At 47.7% G+C, this 18,640-nt stretch overlaps 1 protein-coding gene across 1 annotated transcript in view; it reads left to right on the top strand.

The window, feature by feature from the left end:
* Positions 1-423: 423 nt before the first annotated feature.
* LOC110971941 (arf-GAP with Rho-GAP domain, ANK repeat and PH domain-containing protein 1) overlaps positions 424-18,640 on the top strand; it is a 28,972-nt gene continuing 10,755 nt past the window's right edge. Inside the window, exons 1-20 of the mRNA XM_051937896.1 lie at positions 424-1,184; positions 4,245-4,321; positions 4,393-4,451; positions 6,569-7,009; positions 7,158-7,265; positions 7,997-8,180; positions 8,254-8,358; positions 8,444-8,548; positions 8,839-8,899; positions 9,053-9,173; positions 9,334-9,598; positions 10,872-11,071; positions 11,497-11,582; positions 11,854-12,036; positions 12,187-12,255; positions 12,350-12,449; positions 12,516-12,572; positions 12,657-12,783; positions 18,031-18,130; positions 18,213-18,426. Coding sequence (XP_051793856.1) covers positions 4,245-4,321; positions 4,393-4,451; positions 6,569-7,009; positions 7,158-7,265; positions 7,997-8,180; positions 8,254-8,358; positions 8,444-8,548; positions 8,839-8,899; positions 9,053-9,173; positions 9,334-9,598; positions 10,872-11,071; positions 11,497-11,582; positions 11,854-12,036; positions 12,187-12,255; positions 12,350-12,449; positions 12,516-12,572; positions 12,657-12,783; positions 18,031-18,130; positions 18,213-18,426 — 2,662 coding nt within the window. The 5' untranslated portion in view covers positions 424-1,184. The remainder of the gene's footprint in view (positions 1,185-4,244; positions 4,322-4,392; positions 4,452-6,568; positions 7,010-7,157; positions 7,266-7,996; positions 8,181-8,253; positions 8,359-8,443; positions 8,549-8,838; positions 8,900-9,052; positions 9,174-9,333; positions 9,599-10,871; positions 11,072-11,496; positions 11,583-11,853; positions 12,037-12,186; positions 12,256-12,349; positions 12,450-12,515; positions 12,573-12,656; positions 12,784-18,030; positions 18,131-18,212; positions 18,427-18,640) is intronic.

The raw sequence follows: 18,640 nt of genomic DNA on the forward strand, positions 1-18,640 counted from the left end.
AGCAGGGTGAACAGGAGGGGGCTCAGCACACAGCCCTGGGGTGTGCCAGTGTTGATGGTACAATGTAAAGTAATGATGAAATCACATAAGTCACAAAATAATTCATTAGTCTGCAGCAAAATCTAAACCATTTACAATGTGCAGAGAACAAGCTGTGGTGGTCCTCTGCTGCAATGGAGGGCAAGAAGGAAAACTATGTACAACTAAATCTAAAGTCTGTGGGAGGTGGACTCACTGACACCCGTTGGCTGCCCCAGCACTGCCTGCCCCAGCTGCCCCAGCTGCCCCAGCACTGCCTGCCCCAGCTGCCCCAGCACTGCCTGCCCCAGCTGCCCCAGCACTGCCTGCCCCAGCTGCCCCAGCACTGCCTGCCTCAGCTGCCCCAGCTGCCCCAGCACTGCCTGCCCCAGCTGCCCCAGCACTGCCTACCCCAGCATTCTTTTTTCCAACAAAAAATGTTCAAAAAGTTCCCCAAAAATGTTGAAACTGTGAACATCAGAAGTTTCACTAACAGCATCTGTTTAATTTGTCCTGCTGTGTCTGTGCTTCATCAGATCTCTGGTTTCTGAGCCGCGTTTCCTGTTACCATTGTTGTTTCTGTTTGGGACAATAAAGTTTCTGGTTTGAAAGCACGCCCTCAGCACACACACACACACACACACACACACACACACACACACACACACACACACACACACACACACACACACAGAGAGACAAACACAAACACACACACACAGACACACCTACATTCCTGCATCAGGTGAGTTTTACTGTAAAAAAAATCAGAGACAATCAGGAACTTTTAACGTCTTAGTGGGATTTTAGCGCTGATTTTGAAAGCAAAACAGAGTCTGACCACACACACACACACACACACACACAAACACGGGCAAGCACAGACACACACAGACACACGCACACACACGCACACACACATGCACACACACACACTGCTTCAGGTCCTCACAGAGACACAGAAACGGCAGCAGTCACACAGAGTTTAAGAGTGACGACGAAACAGCAACAAGTGAAACAGACACACACCGACACGGGACAGGTAGACAGGTAGACAGGTAGGAAACAGGTAAATAACAGGTATAGAACAGTAAACAACAGGTAAACAAAGGGTAAACAACAGGTATCTCAGGTGTTGGAACTGACTCTGAGGAGTTGACCGAGAGGTAAGACGACAGATTGTGTTTGTTGTTTGTGTAGATGTTTTTTCTGTTTTTTGTGTTGTTTGTTGTTCGTTTCTGTTGTTTGTGTTGATGTTTGTTTCTGTTGTTTGTTGTTTGTGTTGATGTTTGTTGTTTTTGTCTAATTGTGTTTCTGTTCTTTGTGTTTTGTGTTGCTTTCATTTGTAATTTTGTATTAGTTATTTGTGTTGTTTTAGTTGTTTGTGTTGTTGTGTTTTGTTTACTTCTGTTCGGGTGTTTGTGTTATTTTTATCTTTTGTCTTGTTTTTGTTTGTATTGTTTTTGGTTGTTTGTATTTGTTTTGTCGTTTTAGTTTACTGTTTGTGTTGTTTTGTTTATTTCTGTTTGTGTGTGTTTGTGTTGTTATTTTTATCTTTTGTCTTGTTTGCTGTTTGTGTTGTTTGTATTTGTTTTATTGTTTTAGTTTACTGTTGTTTGTGTTGTCGCATTGCTTTGTTTATTTGTGTGTGTTGTTTGTTATTCATGTTGTTTTCAGTTGTTTTAGTCCGATTGTGTTTCTGTTGTTGTGTCTTTGTGCTATTTTTGTCATTTTGTAATTGTAAGTTGTGTTATTTCTGGTTGTTTGTGTTTGTTTTGTTGTTTTGTTTACCACAATGTGAGATATTTACACAGAAAGATTTTTTAAACTATTAATTACATAAATTCTTTTTTCCAAACAGTTCCTGTAACATGGAGTAACATGATAGTAACATGACAGTAACACAGCAGTAACAGTAACACAACAGTAACACAACAGAAAAAGTAAAATAACAGTAACACAGCAGTAACACAACAGTAACACGACAGTAACAGTAACACAACAGACACAGTAACACGACAGTAACACGACAGTAACATGGCAGTAACACAGCAGTAACATGACAGTAACACAGCAGTAACATGGCAGTAACACAACAGTAACATGGCAGTAACATAGCAGTAACATGGCGGTAACATGGCAGTAACATGACAGTAACATGGCAGTAACATGACAGTAACATGGCAGTAACACAGCAGTAACACGGCAGTAACACAACAATAACACGGCAGTAACACGGCAGTAACATGGCAGTAACACAGCAATAACATGGCAGTAACACAACAGTAACACGGCAGTAACATGACAGTAACATGGCAGTAACACAGCAGTAACATGGCAGTAACATGACAGTAACACAGCAGTAACATGGCAGTAACACAACAGTAACACGGCAGTAACATGACAGTAACATGGCAGTAACACAGCAGTAACATGGCAGTAACATGACAGTAACATGGCAGTAACACGTCAGTAACATGGCAGTAACACAGCAGTAACATGGCAGTAACACAGCAGTAACATGGCAGTAACATGACAGTAACACGGCAGTAACATGGCAGTAACATGGCAGTAACACAGCAGTAACATGGCAGTAACACAACAGTAACATGGCAGTAACACAACAGTAACACGACAGTAACACGGCAGTAACACAGCAGTAACATGGCAGTAACATGACAGTAACATGGCAGTAACACAGCAGTAACATGGCAGTAACATGACAGTAACATGGCAGTAACACGTCAGTAACATGGCAGTAACACAGCAGTAACATGGCAGTAACACAGCAGTAACATGGCAGTAACATGACAGTAACACGGCAGTAACATGGCAGTAACATGGCAGTAACACAGCAGTAACATGGCAGTAACACAACAGTAACATGGCAGTAACACAACAGTAACACGACAGTAACACGGCAGTAACACAGCAGTAACATGGCAGTAACACAACAGTAACACGGCAGTAACATGACAGTAACATGACAGTAACACGGCAGTAACACAGCAGTAATATGGCAGTAACATGGCAGTAACACGACAGTAACATGACAGTAACATGGCAGTAACACAGCAGTAACACGGCAGTAACACGGCAGTAACACGGCAGTAACATGACAGTAACATGACAGTAACATGACAGTAACACGGCAGTAACACAACAGTAACATGACAGTAACATGGCAGTTCTGGCACACGAATGAGATGCTTGTAATTCTGCTGGAGAAAATGTGTGTGACTTTATACTCCATGTGGTGTCTGCTCCCAAACAGCAGGGAGCAGTGTATCATAAACACATGTCTACCTAGTCTACTCTGGAACTAAGCTGGAGTAGAAGAAGTTGCCATCGGTTACACCACTTACAGCATGCCATTTTAGAAAATAGTTGCATTTCAGCAGTTAGTTTTAATTCCACATTTGGAGGTGAACGACATGCTGTTCCTCTAGAGAAGGGCAGTGTGAGGGGGCGTGGCTAAAATGACGTAATTCATCCACACAGATCTCATGGATGCGACAAGCATAAAACAAGTCGTTAACGCTGCCTCTCCAATGTCTCTCCATGGATCCATTGATACTAAGCTAACAGCAGCTCTATTTCCTTCTTCACAGGCAGATTGATGTCTTTACCTTTAAAACTGCATCATATGCATTCATTCATGTGTTTCTATGGTGACGGTGTGTGCATGAAGAACAAAATGACTGATCTGAAGAGTTTTGTGTGTTTTATTTAATTGGAACAGTTTCATTGGTCTGATGTGACGAGGCTGAACGTATTGATGGCATGAAACTCGTTAGCCGTAAAGTCTATAAATTAACGCTTCATTATTTCAGCTGCAGGACTCAAAGTGTGAGAAAAAGTAGAGGCGTATAATCCTGAAAGTACGGTAGCTTTGTTTGTGTTGTCGTTGTGTTGTTGTGTTGTCATTGTTGTGTCATTATGTTGTTGTGCTGTCGTTGTGTTGTTATGTTGTTGTGTTGTCTTGCTGACTTGTTTGCTTGCATTGTTGTTAATATGTTGTTGTGTTTTCGTGTTGTTGTGTTGTCGTGTTGTGCATCACTGTGATCGTTCCTTATCACTGACATCAGTTATTGATCATGAATCGATCAGAACGATTCTTCAGTCAGCAGCATCCAATCAGATCGATTGAAGATCTTTGGTTGCTAGGAGATGATGACGCCTCCTGATTGGTAGCTGATCACTAACATGCTCCACCTCTCTGCCAGATGGCTCCTCCCCCCGTCCCAAAGCCTCGAGCTCGATACCTGCGGGACAGTCAGCGCTCCACCTCCTCTCTGGACAGGTGAGTTCACCTTTAGACCGACGTATTGATCAATGATTGGATGCTGATGACAACAATCAACTCTGTTCCAGAGATGGGATTGGAGGAAATCTACGGGCAGAGTTTACTAACGGAACTCACCTGAACACAGGTACACGCACACACACACACAGTCATGTGACCACCATAGTGACATCAGGTGAGGTCATTGAACATCTTTAGATGTCTCCAGCTGTCAGGAGTTTATGATGTCATGATGGTAACGGTCACGTGACGCTCTTAGGAGTGATGTCATGATGACAAGGAGTGATGTCATCAGCAGGTCTGAGTCACAGTTTGGATCAAATTATAGTTTTTAATGAAGAACTTGAATCACATCGTCCCACCTAGCTGTGTGGCGGGCTGTGATTGGTCGGACCTCTAGGTGTGTTCAGTGAGATTATGTTACGGATGGTGGTTGGGGAACCCAAGCGCAGACTCACATCAACTGGCAAACACAAGGATAATTGAAAGGGATTTATTAACCCCAAAACTAAGACATTACGGAGAACAGAACTAGTGGTAAGGAACCAAACCAAAACTATGAAAATCCTACAAACTAAACTTGCCAACAATAACACCAGAAATACTGAAACCAAGATCTATAAACCAAACAGCATTGACCAAACAGATCTAAGGAGAGGTTCTCGCACAAAAGGAAGCTACAACCAGGGAAGCAAACAAGACATACCGGAGCACAACAGAGTCAAAGAGGGGGGGATCCACAAAGGGGGGAAGCAGATGTGTCCATAAACTGACACAGTCCAGAGGTGGTAGGTTTTGGTGGGGGAACTGAATCCATGACTACATGTGAGTCTATGATCCAACTGAGAGAAAGAACAGAGCTTATATAGCTGAGGTGAGGAGGGGAACAGGTGAGTGGTGTTCAGTGATTACTGCAGCTGACACTCAATGCAGTAATCAGCTGGTAGAGTGCAGGTAGAGCCAGAGGGTGAGTGACTGTGAGAAAGAGACAGGAGGGAGAGATGACAGACAGAGGGAGCCAGAGAAAAACAAGCCAAAATACACACAGATAAGCAATAATGGGGAAAAGGAAAAAAGGAGGAAGAAGGGCAGGAGCTGCAGCAGGATCATAACAGATTACCTGTAGTCCAACATTCATCAGATCCACTGCAGGACCACAGGAAGAAACCCTGACAAACCTTCAGCTCCATGTTTGTGGTTTTTCAGACCTCTGTCAGTCCTCAGCAGCTAAATCTGAAAACAGGTTTTACTGAGTCTGTTGGTGAAAGAGGCAGCCAATCAGAGCACAGTTTACATCCTGACATTCAAACTTTCCAATGACATCTCAGGACAGAAGATGTGAACATTAGAGTCTCTCCTGGTTCAGACCTGAGGACTAGCGTGTTCCACTGCAGCCTTCACACAACTAGAAGCTATTTTTAGCTCATCTGCTGCCGCCGTGTGAAGTCAAACCAGTTTGTTCAGGAAGACAGACTGGTGATCAGCTCCAACCAGTCTGTCTGCTGACGGCTGCTGATCTAATCTCAGCTCAAAGTACGAACAGATTCCACCTGTCAGCAGGTAAATGATTCACAGATGACCTCGCTGCTGTAGAAGCCTCTAATTTTACAGGACTGACTGTAAACGGAGCTGTGCTTGATTGACAAGTGTCTTAGCCTATCAGGGGATGTCTGATGATAATGTCACTATGACCTCGTGTTCGGGAATTCTGCGATGTCGAAGGAAGAATCAGAAGGCAAACTCAGACACACTCTGGAGACTCAGATGGTTAATGTTGAGAATAAGGGTTCCTGATCAGGAGAAGTGATAAGACAGTAACAGTCATGTGAGCAGCATCACATCTAAGGAGTCTGTCTGGCCTTGGTTTATATACAGGTGGAAGGTATGCCATGTTTAGGTCACAATCCAAATATGGTGACAGGTTTGTCTGTTCAGGAGCCATCTGGACAATAACAGAACTGTGCTTTCCTTACAAACACTTGTCTTTCACTCCTATGTTATCTCTAGCAAGCATCTGTCTGTCTCAGGGCCATATTAGGGACAGGGAGAGCACAAACATGTTTACATCCTGAATTTAGGAGAACCATGGGTCAAGGATGACATCCTGTGGAGTCATCTGGGGTGACTTGGTACCTACACTTGGTTTAGACAGTCTGCAGTTGGCAGACAAACCAGCTTTAAGGATGTCATGAACTAGGACCCCCTCAGTGTCAGAAAGTGAATCATTTTTCCTTCACACCTCAGATGAAGATGCTCCTCCTCCTCCTGGTGGTCCTGGTCCCGTCTTCCCAACTCTGGCCGGTGTTGCTGACATCATTGCCATCAGCATTCCTTCATTGGCTGGGATCGCCTCAACCATCGGAAGCTCCACCCCCTCAGCAATCGGAACTTCCGCCCCCTCAGCCCCGCCATCCTTAGAGAGCATGGCTGACAGCATCGCCACCAACATTCCTGGCTTAGCTGAAGCTGCTAGCGTTGTGGCTAACCCCTCTTTACCTGCAGATACCAAAGGTACTGCTAGCTTAGACAGCATTGTTAGCTCGCTAGCTAGCATACCCAGTTTAGCGGGGATTGTTAATGGCTTGGCTAACCCTGCTATTAGCTCCGCCCCCTCAGCCCCACCCCTCCTAGAGGATAAGCTCCACCCCCCCTCACTCCCGAAGACTGGTGGAGACGCTCACACAGGTACAGCACCTAGCAACTGGTCAACCAGAAAATTAACCAACCAGTCAGTGTGTGTGTGTGTGTGTGTGTGTGTGTGTGTGTGTGTGTGTGTGTGTGTGTGTGTGTGTGTACTAACATATCATGTGTCTCTGTGTTGGATCCTGTCCAGATGTTGGACTCCTGTCTCAGCTGGTGACATCAGCTTTAGATCCAACTGCAGACGTGGTTTTACCTCCAGTCCAGGGTCCTACAGAGTCCAGACAGGAAGCAGAGGAAGGTGATGGACGACTGTGTCCTGCTAAGCTTTGTCCTGGTAATCTGTCTTTGTCCTGCTGGTCCATCTTTGTTCTTTTGTCCTGGTGGTCCATACTTGTCTTGGTGGTCCATCTTTGCCATGCTGATCTTTGCTTTGTTGGTTCATCTTTGTCTGGTCATCTGTGGTCAGTCCTTGTCCTGGTGGTCCGTCTTCATCTTTTTGTCTGTCTTCGTCTTGGTGGCCCATCTTTGTCCCTTTGGCCTGTATTTGCCCTGCTGGTCTGTCTTTGTTTTCTGGTCCATCGTTGTCCTGTTGATCCATGTTTGTCCTTGTGATACATCTCTGTCTGGTTGGTCCATCTTTGTCCTGCTGGTCCAGTTTTGTCCTGGTGGTTCATTATTGTCTTGATGGTCTGTCTTTGTCCTAGTGGTCCATCTTTGTTTTGCTGTTTTGTCCTTGTCTTGTTGGTCCATCTTTGTTCTGGTGGTCCAGTTTTTTCTTGGTGGTCCATTCTTGTCTTTGTTGTCCATCTTTGTTCTGTTGTTGTCTGTGTCCTAATGGTCCATCTGTTCATTTGTCTTGGTCGTTCATGTTTGTCCTTGTGATACATCTTTGTCTGGTTGGTCCATCGTTGTCCTGCTGGTCCATTTTTGTCTTGGTGGTCTGTCTTTGTCTTGATGCTCCATCTTTGTCCTGCTGATCTCTTCCCTCCATTACTAAAATTGATTCTGGTCTCTTGGTTCTGATCCCAGGTTTGACTCCACCTTCTCACACCAAAGAAGAAAACCCGTATGTCACTTTGTTGGGCTGTTGGACGAGCCAAGAGGAAGCAGACACCGAGTCATCCAATGAAGAGGAAGAACCTGGAGTAAGCCCTGCCCCCTCTGGACCTGAAGGACTAACGGAAGAAGATCCTGCCTCTACAAATACCATCAAGTGTGTATCTGCAGCAGTACTACTGTCGGTGCTGAAAGCAGCAGTGCTCACATAGTGCTCATTTGTTTTGCAGTGTCTCGTCCAATGATTCAGGTCGGCCCGTCCCCAAACGACCAGCCCCACCCCCTCCTCGCACAGCTGACCAATCAGGAAAATCTGTGAAGCGGAAGATCCCAAGGTAAACCTGAAGAGGCTGTGAGCTTTGAGCCGGAGTCCATGTCCTCCTGCTGTTGAGGCTGAAGGGTGTTTGTGTTGTCCTGCAGGGCGGCCACCATCCGGGTGTCCAGGAAGAAGGGGGTCAGTGGAAGTTCTGGTCCTCAGAGTGCAGTGGTCCGAGCCAGCTGGCTGGACATCTGGAAGGGCTTCAGGTAGAACACAGGTTCAAATATCTTCCTTCTGATTTAGTTGTTTAAATAAATCAAGTTTTATGAGCTGGACAGACGAATCCAGAAGCAGTCCGTCAGTGCTGTGGTTTCATGGAGACATGGGTCTATCTCACTGTGACCTGACTGACACTGGTAGAGAGTCATGAGTGAGATAGGTCTGAACCCTGAAGAACTCCAGGACAGCTGATGGTGTCCACATGCTGGGGAACATGGACAGATGGAGGACAGACAGCTTCAGAGACGTAAACAAATCTTCTGTCTTTGTCTGGTAGACACAGTGTTTTATGGGCAACGCTGGACGGACAGCTGATGTCTCTGTGGAAAAAACGCACAGTAAGTGGACATGTCTCACCTGTCTCCCTGCATATACCTGTCTGTCCGTCCGTCCGTCCGTCTGTCTTTCCGTCTTTCTGTCTGTCTGTCTGTCTGTCTGTCTGTCTGTCCGTCTGTCACCAGACTGATGGGTGTGTTTGTTTTGTTGATCAGGACAGATTCAGTGAGGTCCTGTTTCATGTGTCCAGCATCACCAACGTGAAGAAACAGGACAAAGGCAGATTCTCAGTTTACTTCAGGAAGAAACATTATGACTTCATGGCTCATAATGACGGTAAGATACTGGACTCTACTGGACTCTTATGGACTCTACGAACTCTATTAACTCGACTGGACTCTTTTAGACTCTGAATTTTACTAGACTTGTACGGACACCACTGGACTCTCATGGACTTTTCTGGACTCTACTGGACTCCTGTTTTGTTGTCTTTCAGAGGTCCAGGATGGTTGGATCACATCTCTGCTGGCAACACGGGGCCAGCCAAGCCCCACCCCCACTGAGCTGCATGGGCCAATCACCATCAAGGACCCGCGGAGCCGTGCCTATGCCGCCCTCTGGGGCCACAACCTCTGGATCTACCCCAACAAGGAGGGCTTCCAGCTGGGCATCGCCTCCTTCTCCGTCCCCCTGAACCTGGCCACAGTTAAATCCACCGGGAAGCACTCGTTCAGCCTCATCACCCCGTACCGGAGCTTCAGGTGCACACCTGTCTCACCACCTGTTTCACCACCTGTCTAAACACCTGTCTCCCCACCTGTCTCACCACCTGTCTCACCACCTGTCTAAATTCTGTCTCACCACCTGTCTCACATCCTGTCTCACCACCTGTCTAAATTCTGTCTCACCACCTGTCTCACCACCTTTCTAAATTCTGTCGCACCACCTGTCTCACCACCTGTCTCACCGCTTGTCCCACCACCTGTCTAAATTCTGTCTCACCACCTGTCTCACCACCTATCTAAATTCTGTCTCACCACCTGTCTCACCATCTGTCTAAATTCTGTCTCACCACCTGTCTCACCATCTGTCTAAATTCTGTCTCACTACCTGTCTCACCACCTTTCTAAATTCTGTCGCACCACCTGTCTCACCACCTGTCTCACCGCTTGTCTCACCACCTGTCTAAATTCTGTCTCACCACCTGTCTCACCGCTTGTCTCACCACCTGTCTAAATTCTGTCTCACCACCTGTCTCACCACCTATCTAAATTCTGTCTCACCACCTGTCTCACCATCTGTCTAAACTCTGTCTCACCACTTGTCTGACCACCTGTCTCACCGCTTGTCTCACCACCTATCTAAATTCTGTCTCACCACCTGTTTCATCACATGTCTAAATTCTGTCTCATCATCTGTCTCACCACCTGTCTCACCACCTTTCTAAATTCTGTCGCACCACCTGTCTCACCACCTGTCTCACCATCTGTCTCACCGCTTGTCTCACCACCTGTCTCACCACTTGTCTAAATTCTGTCTCACCACCTGTCTAACCGCCTGTCTCACCACCTGTCTAAATTCTGTCTCACCATCTATCTAAATTCTGTCTCACCACCTATCTAAATTCTGTCTCACCACCTATCGAAATTCTGTCTCACCATCTGTCTCACCAGTTGTCTCACCACCTGTCTCACCACCTGTCTCACCACCTATCTAAATTCTGTCTCACCATTTGTCTCAACGGTTGTCTCACCACCTGTCTCACTACCTGTATCACCACCTATCTAAATTCTGTCTCATCATCTGTCTCACCGGTTGTCTCACCACCTGTCTCACCACCTGTCTAAATTCTGTCTCACCACCTGTCTCACCACCTGTCTCACCACCTGTCTCACCGCTTGTCTCACCACCTGTCCCACCACTTTTCTCACCACCTGTCTCACTACCCGTCTCACTAACTGTCCATCACATTTGTACAGTCCAACACTCTTCCTTGTTGTCTCTACATCGTGATTTTAACCCCACCCCCTGCAGCCTGTCTGTTGATTCATCGAAAGAATTGTCCGTCTGGTTGGACAGCCTGTCCTCGACCATTCGCAGCGCTTTGTCCTGCAGCCAGGTGGCGCTGCGCCTCTGGGAAAACCCCTGCAACAAAGTTTGTGGAGACTGTGCAGCGGCCAATCCTGAGTGGGCATCGGTCAACCTGCTGCTGGTCATCTGTCAGGACTGTGCAGGTAGCCAATGGATATCCAGGTGGCCCCATGCCCTCATGTCTGATTGGTTTTTCTGTTAGTTTGTTAATATGCTAATAGGTCTGAATGCAGAATAATAATGGATGCTAATAGGTTTGTATGGAGAATGCTAATTTGCTAATAGGCCTGAATGCAGAATGCTAACAATGCTAATAAATTTAAATGCAGAATGCTCACAATGCTAATAGGTTTAAATGCAGAATGCTAACAATGCTAAGAGATTTGTATGGCGAATGATAATAGTGCTAATAGAACTGAATGCAAAATGCTAGCAATGCTAATAGGTTTAAATACAGAATGCTAATAGAACTGAATGCAGAATGCTAGCAATACTAATAGTTTTAAATGCAGAACGCTAACAATGCTAATAGGTCTTACAGCAGAATGCTTAAAACATTTGTTCTCAGGTCAGCATCGAGCTCTGGGCAGCAACCTGTCGAAGGTACGCAGTCTGAAGATGGACAACAAGGTCTGGACCGAACCACTCATACAGGTGAGGAGAGGGACTGAACCACTTATACAGTTGATTGGTGGACTGAACCACTCATACAGGTGAGGACGGGGACTGAACCACGCATACAGTTGATGGGTGGACTGAACCATTCATACAGGTAATAATAATAAATAAGTTCAATTTATATAGCACCTTTCACAAACCCAAGGTCGCTTTACATGAGCAGACAACAACACTGGAGAGCAGCGGCAGCCAAAACGTGTGCGACGTACACTCAACCAGAACCGGTGTGGTCTTGTGTCTGTTCCAGCTGTTTGTTACCTATGGTAACCAGTTGGCCAATCAGGTATGGGCTCCTGTGGTGCCGGCGGTGGACCAGCTGCATCCAGAGTCGACGGACGAGGAGCGGTCCCAGTTCATCCAGGATAAATACAGCAGGGGGCGCTACAGACTCGTCCACGCTCTGACGTCGTCCCCCTCAATGATGGAGCAGGTAGTTCAGCTTCTGTGAAACCAATTAGTTTACCTGCATAGTCCAGGTGTATGGACTGAATCCTTGTTACCTATCCACTACCTGTCTGCTACCTGTCTACTACCTGTCCATCTCACTTGGAGAACCCTCCACGCTGTGTTTGCTTTCCAGCGTCTCCGTCAGGTGGTCTGCAGCGACAACATCGAGGAGACGATGTCTCTGATCTGCTCCGGAGCAAAGGTTTGACATCCACTTTAGACTCATTAACGTCCTGCTGCTGCTCCATCACTCAGACATGTTACCTGTACGTTACCTGCATGTCACCTGTGCACAGGTGAGTCCATCAGATCCACAGAGCCCCTCCCCCATCCTGCTGGCAGAGAGAGCCAATCAGGCAATGCAAACGGAGCTGCTGCGACTCAACGAGTACACAGGTAACACACACACACAGGCAACACACACACAGGTAACTGCGTCTAACTCACCTGGTTCTGTTCCAGAGGTTCCACCTCATCTGCCCCAGTCAGCCAAAGGGAGACTTGGCTCCGCCCCCTCAGGTAATACCCCTGACATGCAGCCAGGTAAACAGATGGACTCTGGGGTTTCTGGGTCATGTGTTGTTTCTGGTGTCACCTGTGCAGGTGAGGAGGAGGAGGAGCTTCACGGTAAACTGGAAGATGACCGCTTCCTGTTCTCTCTGGAGAACGACTCAGCAGCCTGCGACGTTCTGGACCTGAGAGAAGTTCTATCAGTGTTCCTCAGTGACGGGTAAACACAGTAGTAATACTACTAGTACTACAGTACTACTCATAAATACTACTGAGAGAGGTTCTATCAGTGTTCCTCAGAGATGGGTATATGCAGTACTAATACTACTAGTACTACAGTGCTACTAATAAATACTACTGAGAGAGGTTCTATCAGAGTTACTCAGAGATGGGTACATGCAGTACTCATACGACAAATACTACTAATGAATACTACTAATACTACTAATGAATATTTCTGGTACCACTAATGAATACAGATAATACTACAAATAAATACTACTGGTAGTACTTATTAATACACATAATACTACTAATTAATACATGGAATACCATTCATAAATACACCTAATACTGCTAAGAAATACTTCTAATACTACAAATAAATACTCCTCCATCCATCCATTCTCTTCCGCTTATCCGGAGCCGGGTCGTGGAGGCAGCAGGCGAAGCAGGTCGTTCCAGACGTCCCTCCTCCTTGCAACGCTTTCCAGCTCTTCCGGAGGGATCCCAAGGCGTTCCCAGGCCAGACGAGATATATAATCCCTCCAGAGAGTTCTGGGTCTGCCCCGGGGTCTCCTCCCAGATGGACGTGCTCTGAAAACCTCCAAAGGAAGTCTCCCTGGAGGCATCCGAATCAGATGGCCAAACCACCTCAACTGGCTCCTTTTGATGCGAAGGAGCAGCAGCTCTACTCCGAGCTCCCTCCGGATGTCTGAGCCCCTCACCCTATCTCTAAGGCTGAGCCCAGCCACCCTACGGAGGAAGCTCATTTCGACCGCTTGTATCCGCGATCTTGTTCTTTCGGTCACTACCCAAAGCTCATGACCATAGGTGAGGGTTGGAACGTAGATGGACTGGTAAATTGAGAGCTTCGCCTTACGGCTCAGCTCTCTCTTCACCACGTCGGTTCGGTACAACGCCCGCATTACTGTTGACGCTGCACCAATTCGCCTGTCCATCTCTCGGTCCATTTTCCCATCACTCGTGAACAAGATCCCGAGATACTTAAACTCCGTTGCCTGGGGAAGCAAATCCTCACCAACCCGGCGGGAGCAATCCACCGGTTTCCGGCAGAGAACCATGGCCTCGGACTTGAAGGTGCTGATCCGCATCCCTGCCGCTTCACACTCGGCTGCAAACCGCTCCAGTGTGTGCCGGAGGTCACGGTCTGAGGACGCCAACAAAACCACATCATCCGCAAAAAGCAGAGATGCAATCCTGAGGCTCCCAAACCGAAAACCCTCCCCACCACGACTGCGCCTTGAAATCCTGTCCATGAAAACCACAAACAGGATTGGAGACAAGAGCAGCCCTGGCGGAGTCCAACACCCACCGGAAACGTGTCTGACTTAGTGCCGAGTATGCTGACACAGCTCTCACTTTGGTCGTACAGGGACCGAACGGCTCGTAGCAATGAGCCCGGGACCCCATACTCCTGCAGTGCCCCCCACAAAGCCCCTAGGGGGACACAGTCATAGGCCTTCTCCAGATCCATAAAACACATGTAGACTGGCAGGTCATACTCCCCTGACCCCCTCAGCAGCTCTGCAAGGGTAAAGAGCTGGTCCGCTGTTCCACGACCGGGACGGAATCCGCATTGCTCCTCCTGAATCCGAGGTTCAACTATCGGTCGGATCCTCCCTTCCAGCTCCCTAGAGTAAACTTTCCCGGGGAGGCTGAGAAGTGTGATACCATGATAGTTGGCACACACTCTCCGGTCCCCCTTTTTGAAAATAGGGACCACCACCCCGGTCTGCCACTCCACAGGTACTGTACCCGATGCCCACGCGACATTGTATAGCCGTGTCAACCAAGACAGTCCAACAATGTCCAGAGCCTTCAGCATCTCAGGGCGAATCTCGTCCACACCTGGCACCTTGCCACCGAGGAGTTTCTTAACTACCTCGGCGATTTCTGCCACGGACATGGACGAAGATCCCCCGGAGTCTTCAGCCTCTGCCTCTTCCATAGAAGACGTGTTTACCAGGTTCAGGAGTTCCTCAAAGTGCTCTTTCCACCACTCGACGATATCCCCAGTACGGGTCAACAGTTCTCCACCCCGACCGTACACAGCCTGAACAAAGCCCTGCCTCCCCTTCCTGAGGTGTCAAACGGTTTGCCAGAACTTCCCCAAGGCCGACCGAAAGTCCTTCTCCATGGCCTCGCCGAACTCCTCCCACACCCGAGTTTTAGCTTCCACAACCACCACAGCTGCTGCCCTTTTGGCCAGCCGGTACCTGTCAGCTGCTTCGGGAGACCCCCGAGCCAACCAGGCTCGAAAAGTCTCTTTTCTCAGCCTGACGGCCTCCCTCACTGCTGGTGTCCATCAGCAGGTCTTTGGATTGCCGCCGCGACAGGCACCAGTGACCTTCACACCACAGCGCCTAGCAGCTGCTTCTGCAATGGAGGCTTTGAACATGGACCACTCAGAATCCATGTCCCCAACCTCCCCCGGGATGCAGGAGAAACTCCACTACACGTTTGGGTTTACCAGGTCTGTCCGGCAGTCTTCCCTGCCATCGGATCCAACTCACCACCAGGTGGTGACCAGTTGACAGCTCTGAACCTCTCTTCACCTGAGTGTCCAAAACATACGGCCGCAGGTCTGACGATACGACTATAAAGTCGATCATGGGCCTTTGGCCTAAGGTGCTCTGGTACCAAATACACTTATGAGCAACCTTATGCTCGAACATGGTGTTTGTTATGGACAATCCATGACTAGCACAGAAGTCCAATAACAAAACACCACTCAGGTTTAGATAAGGCAGGCCGTTCCTCCCAATCACCCCCCTCCAGGTTTCTCCATCGTTGCCCACGTGAGCGTTGAAGTCTCCCAGGAGAACTATGGAATCCCGTGCGGTACCCCTTCCAGGACACCACCCAGAGACTCCAAGAAGGCCGAATACTCCGAACCGCTGTTCGGTGCATACGCACAGACAACAGTCAGAGTTTTCCCCTCTGCAATATGAAGTCGCAGAGAGGCGACCCTCTCGTTCTCCGGGGAGAACTGCAACAAAGAGGCGTTCAGCCAGGGGCTTGTGAGTATCCCCACACCCGCCTGGTGCCTCTCACTTTGGGCAACTCCGGAGTAGGAGAGAGTCCAACCCCTCTCCAGGATTCTGGTTCCAGAACCCTTACTGTGCGTGGAGGTCAGCCCAACTATATCTAGTCGGTATCGCTCCACCTCCCACACCAGCTGATGTTCCTTCCCCGCCAGTGAGATGACATTCCACGTCCCCAGAGTTAGTCTACACCACCAGGGGGCGGCACGCCCAGGCGCCCGCTCCTGCCTACTGCGCGGTGTACATAGCACCCGACCCCGACTTCCTGCCCTGCAGGTGGTGGGCCTACTGGGCGGTGGCCCCGTGTTACTTCTTCGGGCTGTGCCCAACCGAGCCCCACGGGACCCCAAGGCTCGGCCACCAGACGCTCCTGTACGAGCTCCCTCCCAGGCCTGGCTCCAGAGAAAGGCCCCGGTTTCCCTAACCCGGGCGAGGTAGCGACTTTACCAAGTCTTGTTTTCATCGTGGTCTTCTGAATCGCTCTTAGTCTGGTCTCTCACCCAGGATCAGTTTGCCTTGGGAGATCCTACTAGGGGCTTATGCCCTGGACAACATAGCTCCCAGGATCACCGAGACACTCAAGCCCCTTCACCGCGATAAGGTGGCGATTCGATGGGGGGATAAATACTCCTGATACTGCTAATTAAGACTAGTAATACTGTTGATGACTAAAATGAAGTTCTTTGTCAGAAACAGAATCAGAAACTAGTTCTGATCACAGTTTAAAGTTTAGGTTTTCCGTTTCCACACTGTACTACAGCGCCCCCTGTTGGAGGTTCTTTATTATTACAGCTCCCCCTGCTGGAGGTTCATTGTTATTACAGTTCCCTCTGCTGGAGGTTCTTTATTATTACAGCTCCCCCTGCTGGAGGTTCATTGTTATTACAGTTCCCTCTGCTGGAGGTTCTTTATTATTACAGCTCCCCCTGCTGGAGGTTCATTGTTATTACAGTTCCCTCTGCTGGAGGTTCTTTATTATTACAGCTCCCCCTGCTGGAGGTTCATTGTTATTACAGTTCCCTCTGCTGGAGGTTCTTTATTATTACAGCTCCCCCTGCTGGAGGTTCTTTATTATTCCAGCTCCCCCTGCTTGAAGCTCTTTATTATTATCGTTCCCCCTGCTAGAGGTTCTTTTAGAGTGCCTGTATAACCAGAGTGGCGACATGACGGGTCCAAAAAATTTTGGTCACGTGATCTATGGTGCCATTTTGTTTCCAATTCATGAACGCTGGGTTTTCCTGTTAACGTTGTTTATACCGCAGAGAGTAATTCTAGGTCCTTTTTCGCTTCTTAAATACCTGAAAAATGACGGGCTGTTGTGCCTTTGGGTGCACAAATCGATCGGAGAAGGGATTCCACATGTTTAGATTTCCCAGTAATACTGAAAGAATGAAACTGTGGGAAAATAAAGTCCGGAGAGTGGGATGGAAACCGACTTCATCATGGTTTTTATGCCAGGTTAGTCCCATGTATGTGCTTTCATGTTATGATGTATGGGTGAATGACAGATAGAAAAGTTTGATGTGATTTTAGGCAGATGTGGTTATTTTGACTTTGACCATTTTCATGCATGGAGATGCACCCGTTAAACTTCAGCGGCCCGTATGTGCAAATGTATTTTACTAAATTGACCGAAGCTGCAAACTTGATGATAGAAACATTATACACCCATGGAAAGCTTAGATTCTCATGAATCCGCCGGTATAAACCACTTTCAGATGTGATTACCACAGCGGGTAATGTAAACACATTTGTCCAACAAACAGCAAATAACGTAAACAGCACAACTCACCTTTGAAGGCTCAAAACTAGTCACAGATGAAAATATTCCACAAAAAACAGTCATAATCCAACCTTGGACATCCAGACAAAACAAGCCAGTAAAATATTTTGTCCAAAACATGTCTTGAAATCAGTAAGCAATCCATAAATGGCTAGTTTTCGTGAATGTGCACCTCGCGCTACACGTCCCATATTGAGTGAATGGAAACAAAATGGCGTCAAATCCCCAGTTGTCGCCACTCTGGTTGTACAGGCACTCTCGGTTCTTTATTATTACAGCTCCCTCTGCTGGAGGTTCTTCAGTACTGCAGCTGCTCACAGACAGAAGTTGAGATGTTTTTTGATCCTCTGACCCACACTGAGGTTTATTTCTACTAACTGATGTAATTCTGTTTCAGACCGACTCATCAGTTTGAGATGGTGACACTGAGCGGTCAGCTGATCTGCAATGCCGATGACAAAGAGGCTCTGCAGACTCACTTGGTCCACATCCTGAAGGTACACCTGTCTGACAGGTCCTGACGTTTCCATGGTTACAGTAAGTACAGCTTTCTGTGACAGACCACTGACTTCACATGAGTTCTTCCTTACAGGTGATTCTCCCAGGGGGGTGTCTTATGCAGAAGTGGGCGGGGCCTGTGCCATCAGTAAAGTATGTGTGGTTGAAGTGGGCGGAGCCTCGAGCCAGCCAGATGCCTGGTTGTTGCTGTGGGAGGACGGAGTCAGCGTCCACCCGGTCCAGAGACGCTCGCAGCAGCCGCTGAGGATGGAACTGAGCACGCTCAGTCACCACGGTAACATAAATTATAACCAGCCTCACCTGAAGCATTGCTGCTGAGCGCCACCTGCAGGAACAGAAAGTTCTCTAAGTTCTGTCTGAGACGTCACAGCCAGGAAGTTACTGAAATATATATTATATATATGAATAATATATATTTACATATGTATATATCCTCCCAATGAGATCCCACAGAAAAGAAAACAAAGAAAATCGTTTCTGACTGAAGG

This window comes from Acanthochromis polyacanthus, chromosome 17, assembly GCF_021347895.1.
Source record: "Acanthochromis polyacanthus isolate Apoly-LR-REF ecotype Palm Island chromosome 17, KAUST_Apoly_ChrSc, whole genome shotgun sequence".
NCBI lineage: Eukaryota > Metazoa > Chordata > Actinopteri > Pomacentridae > Acanthochromis > Acanthochromis polyacanthus.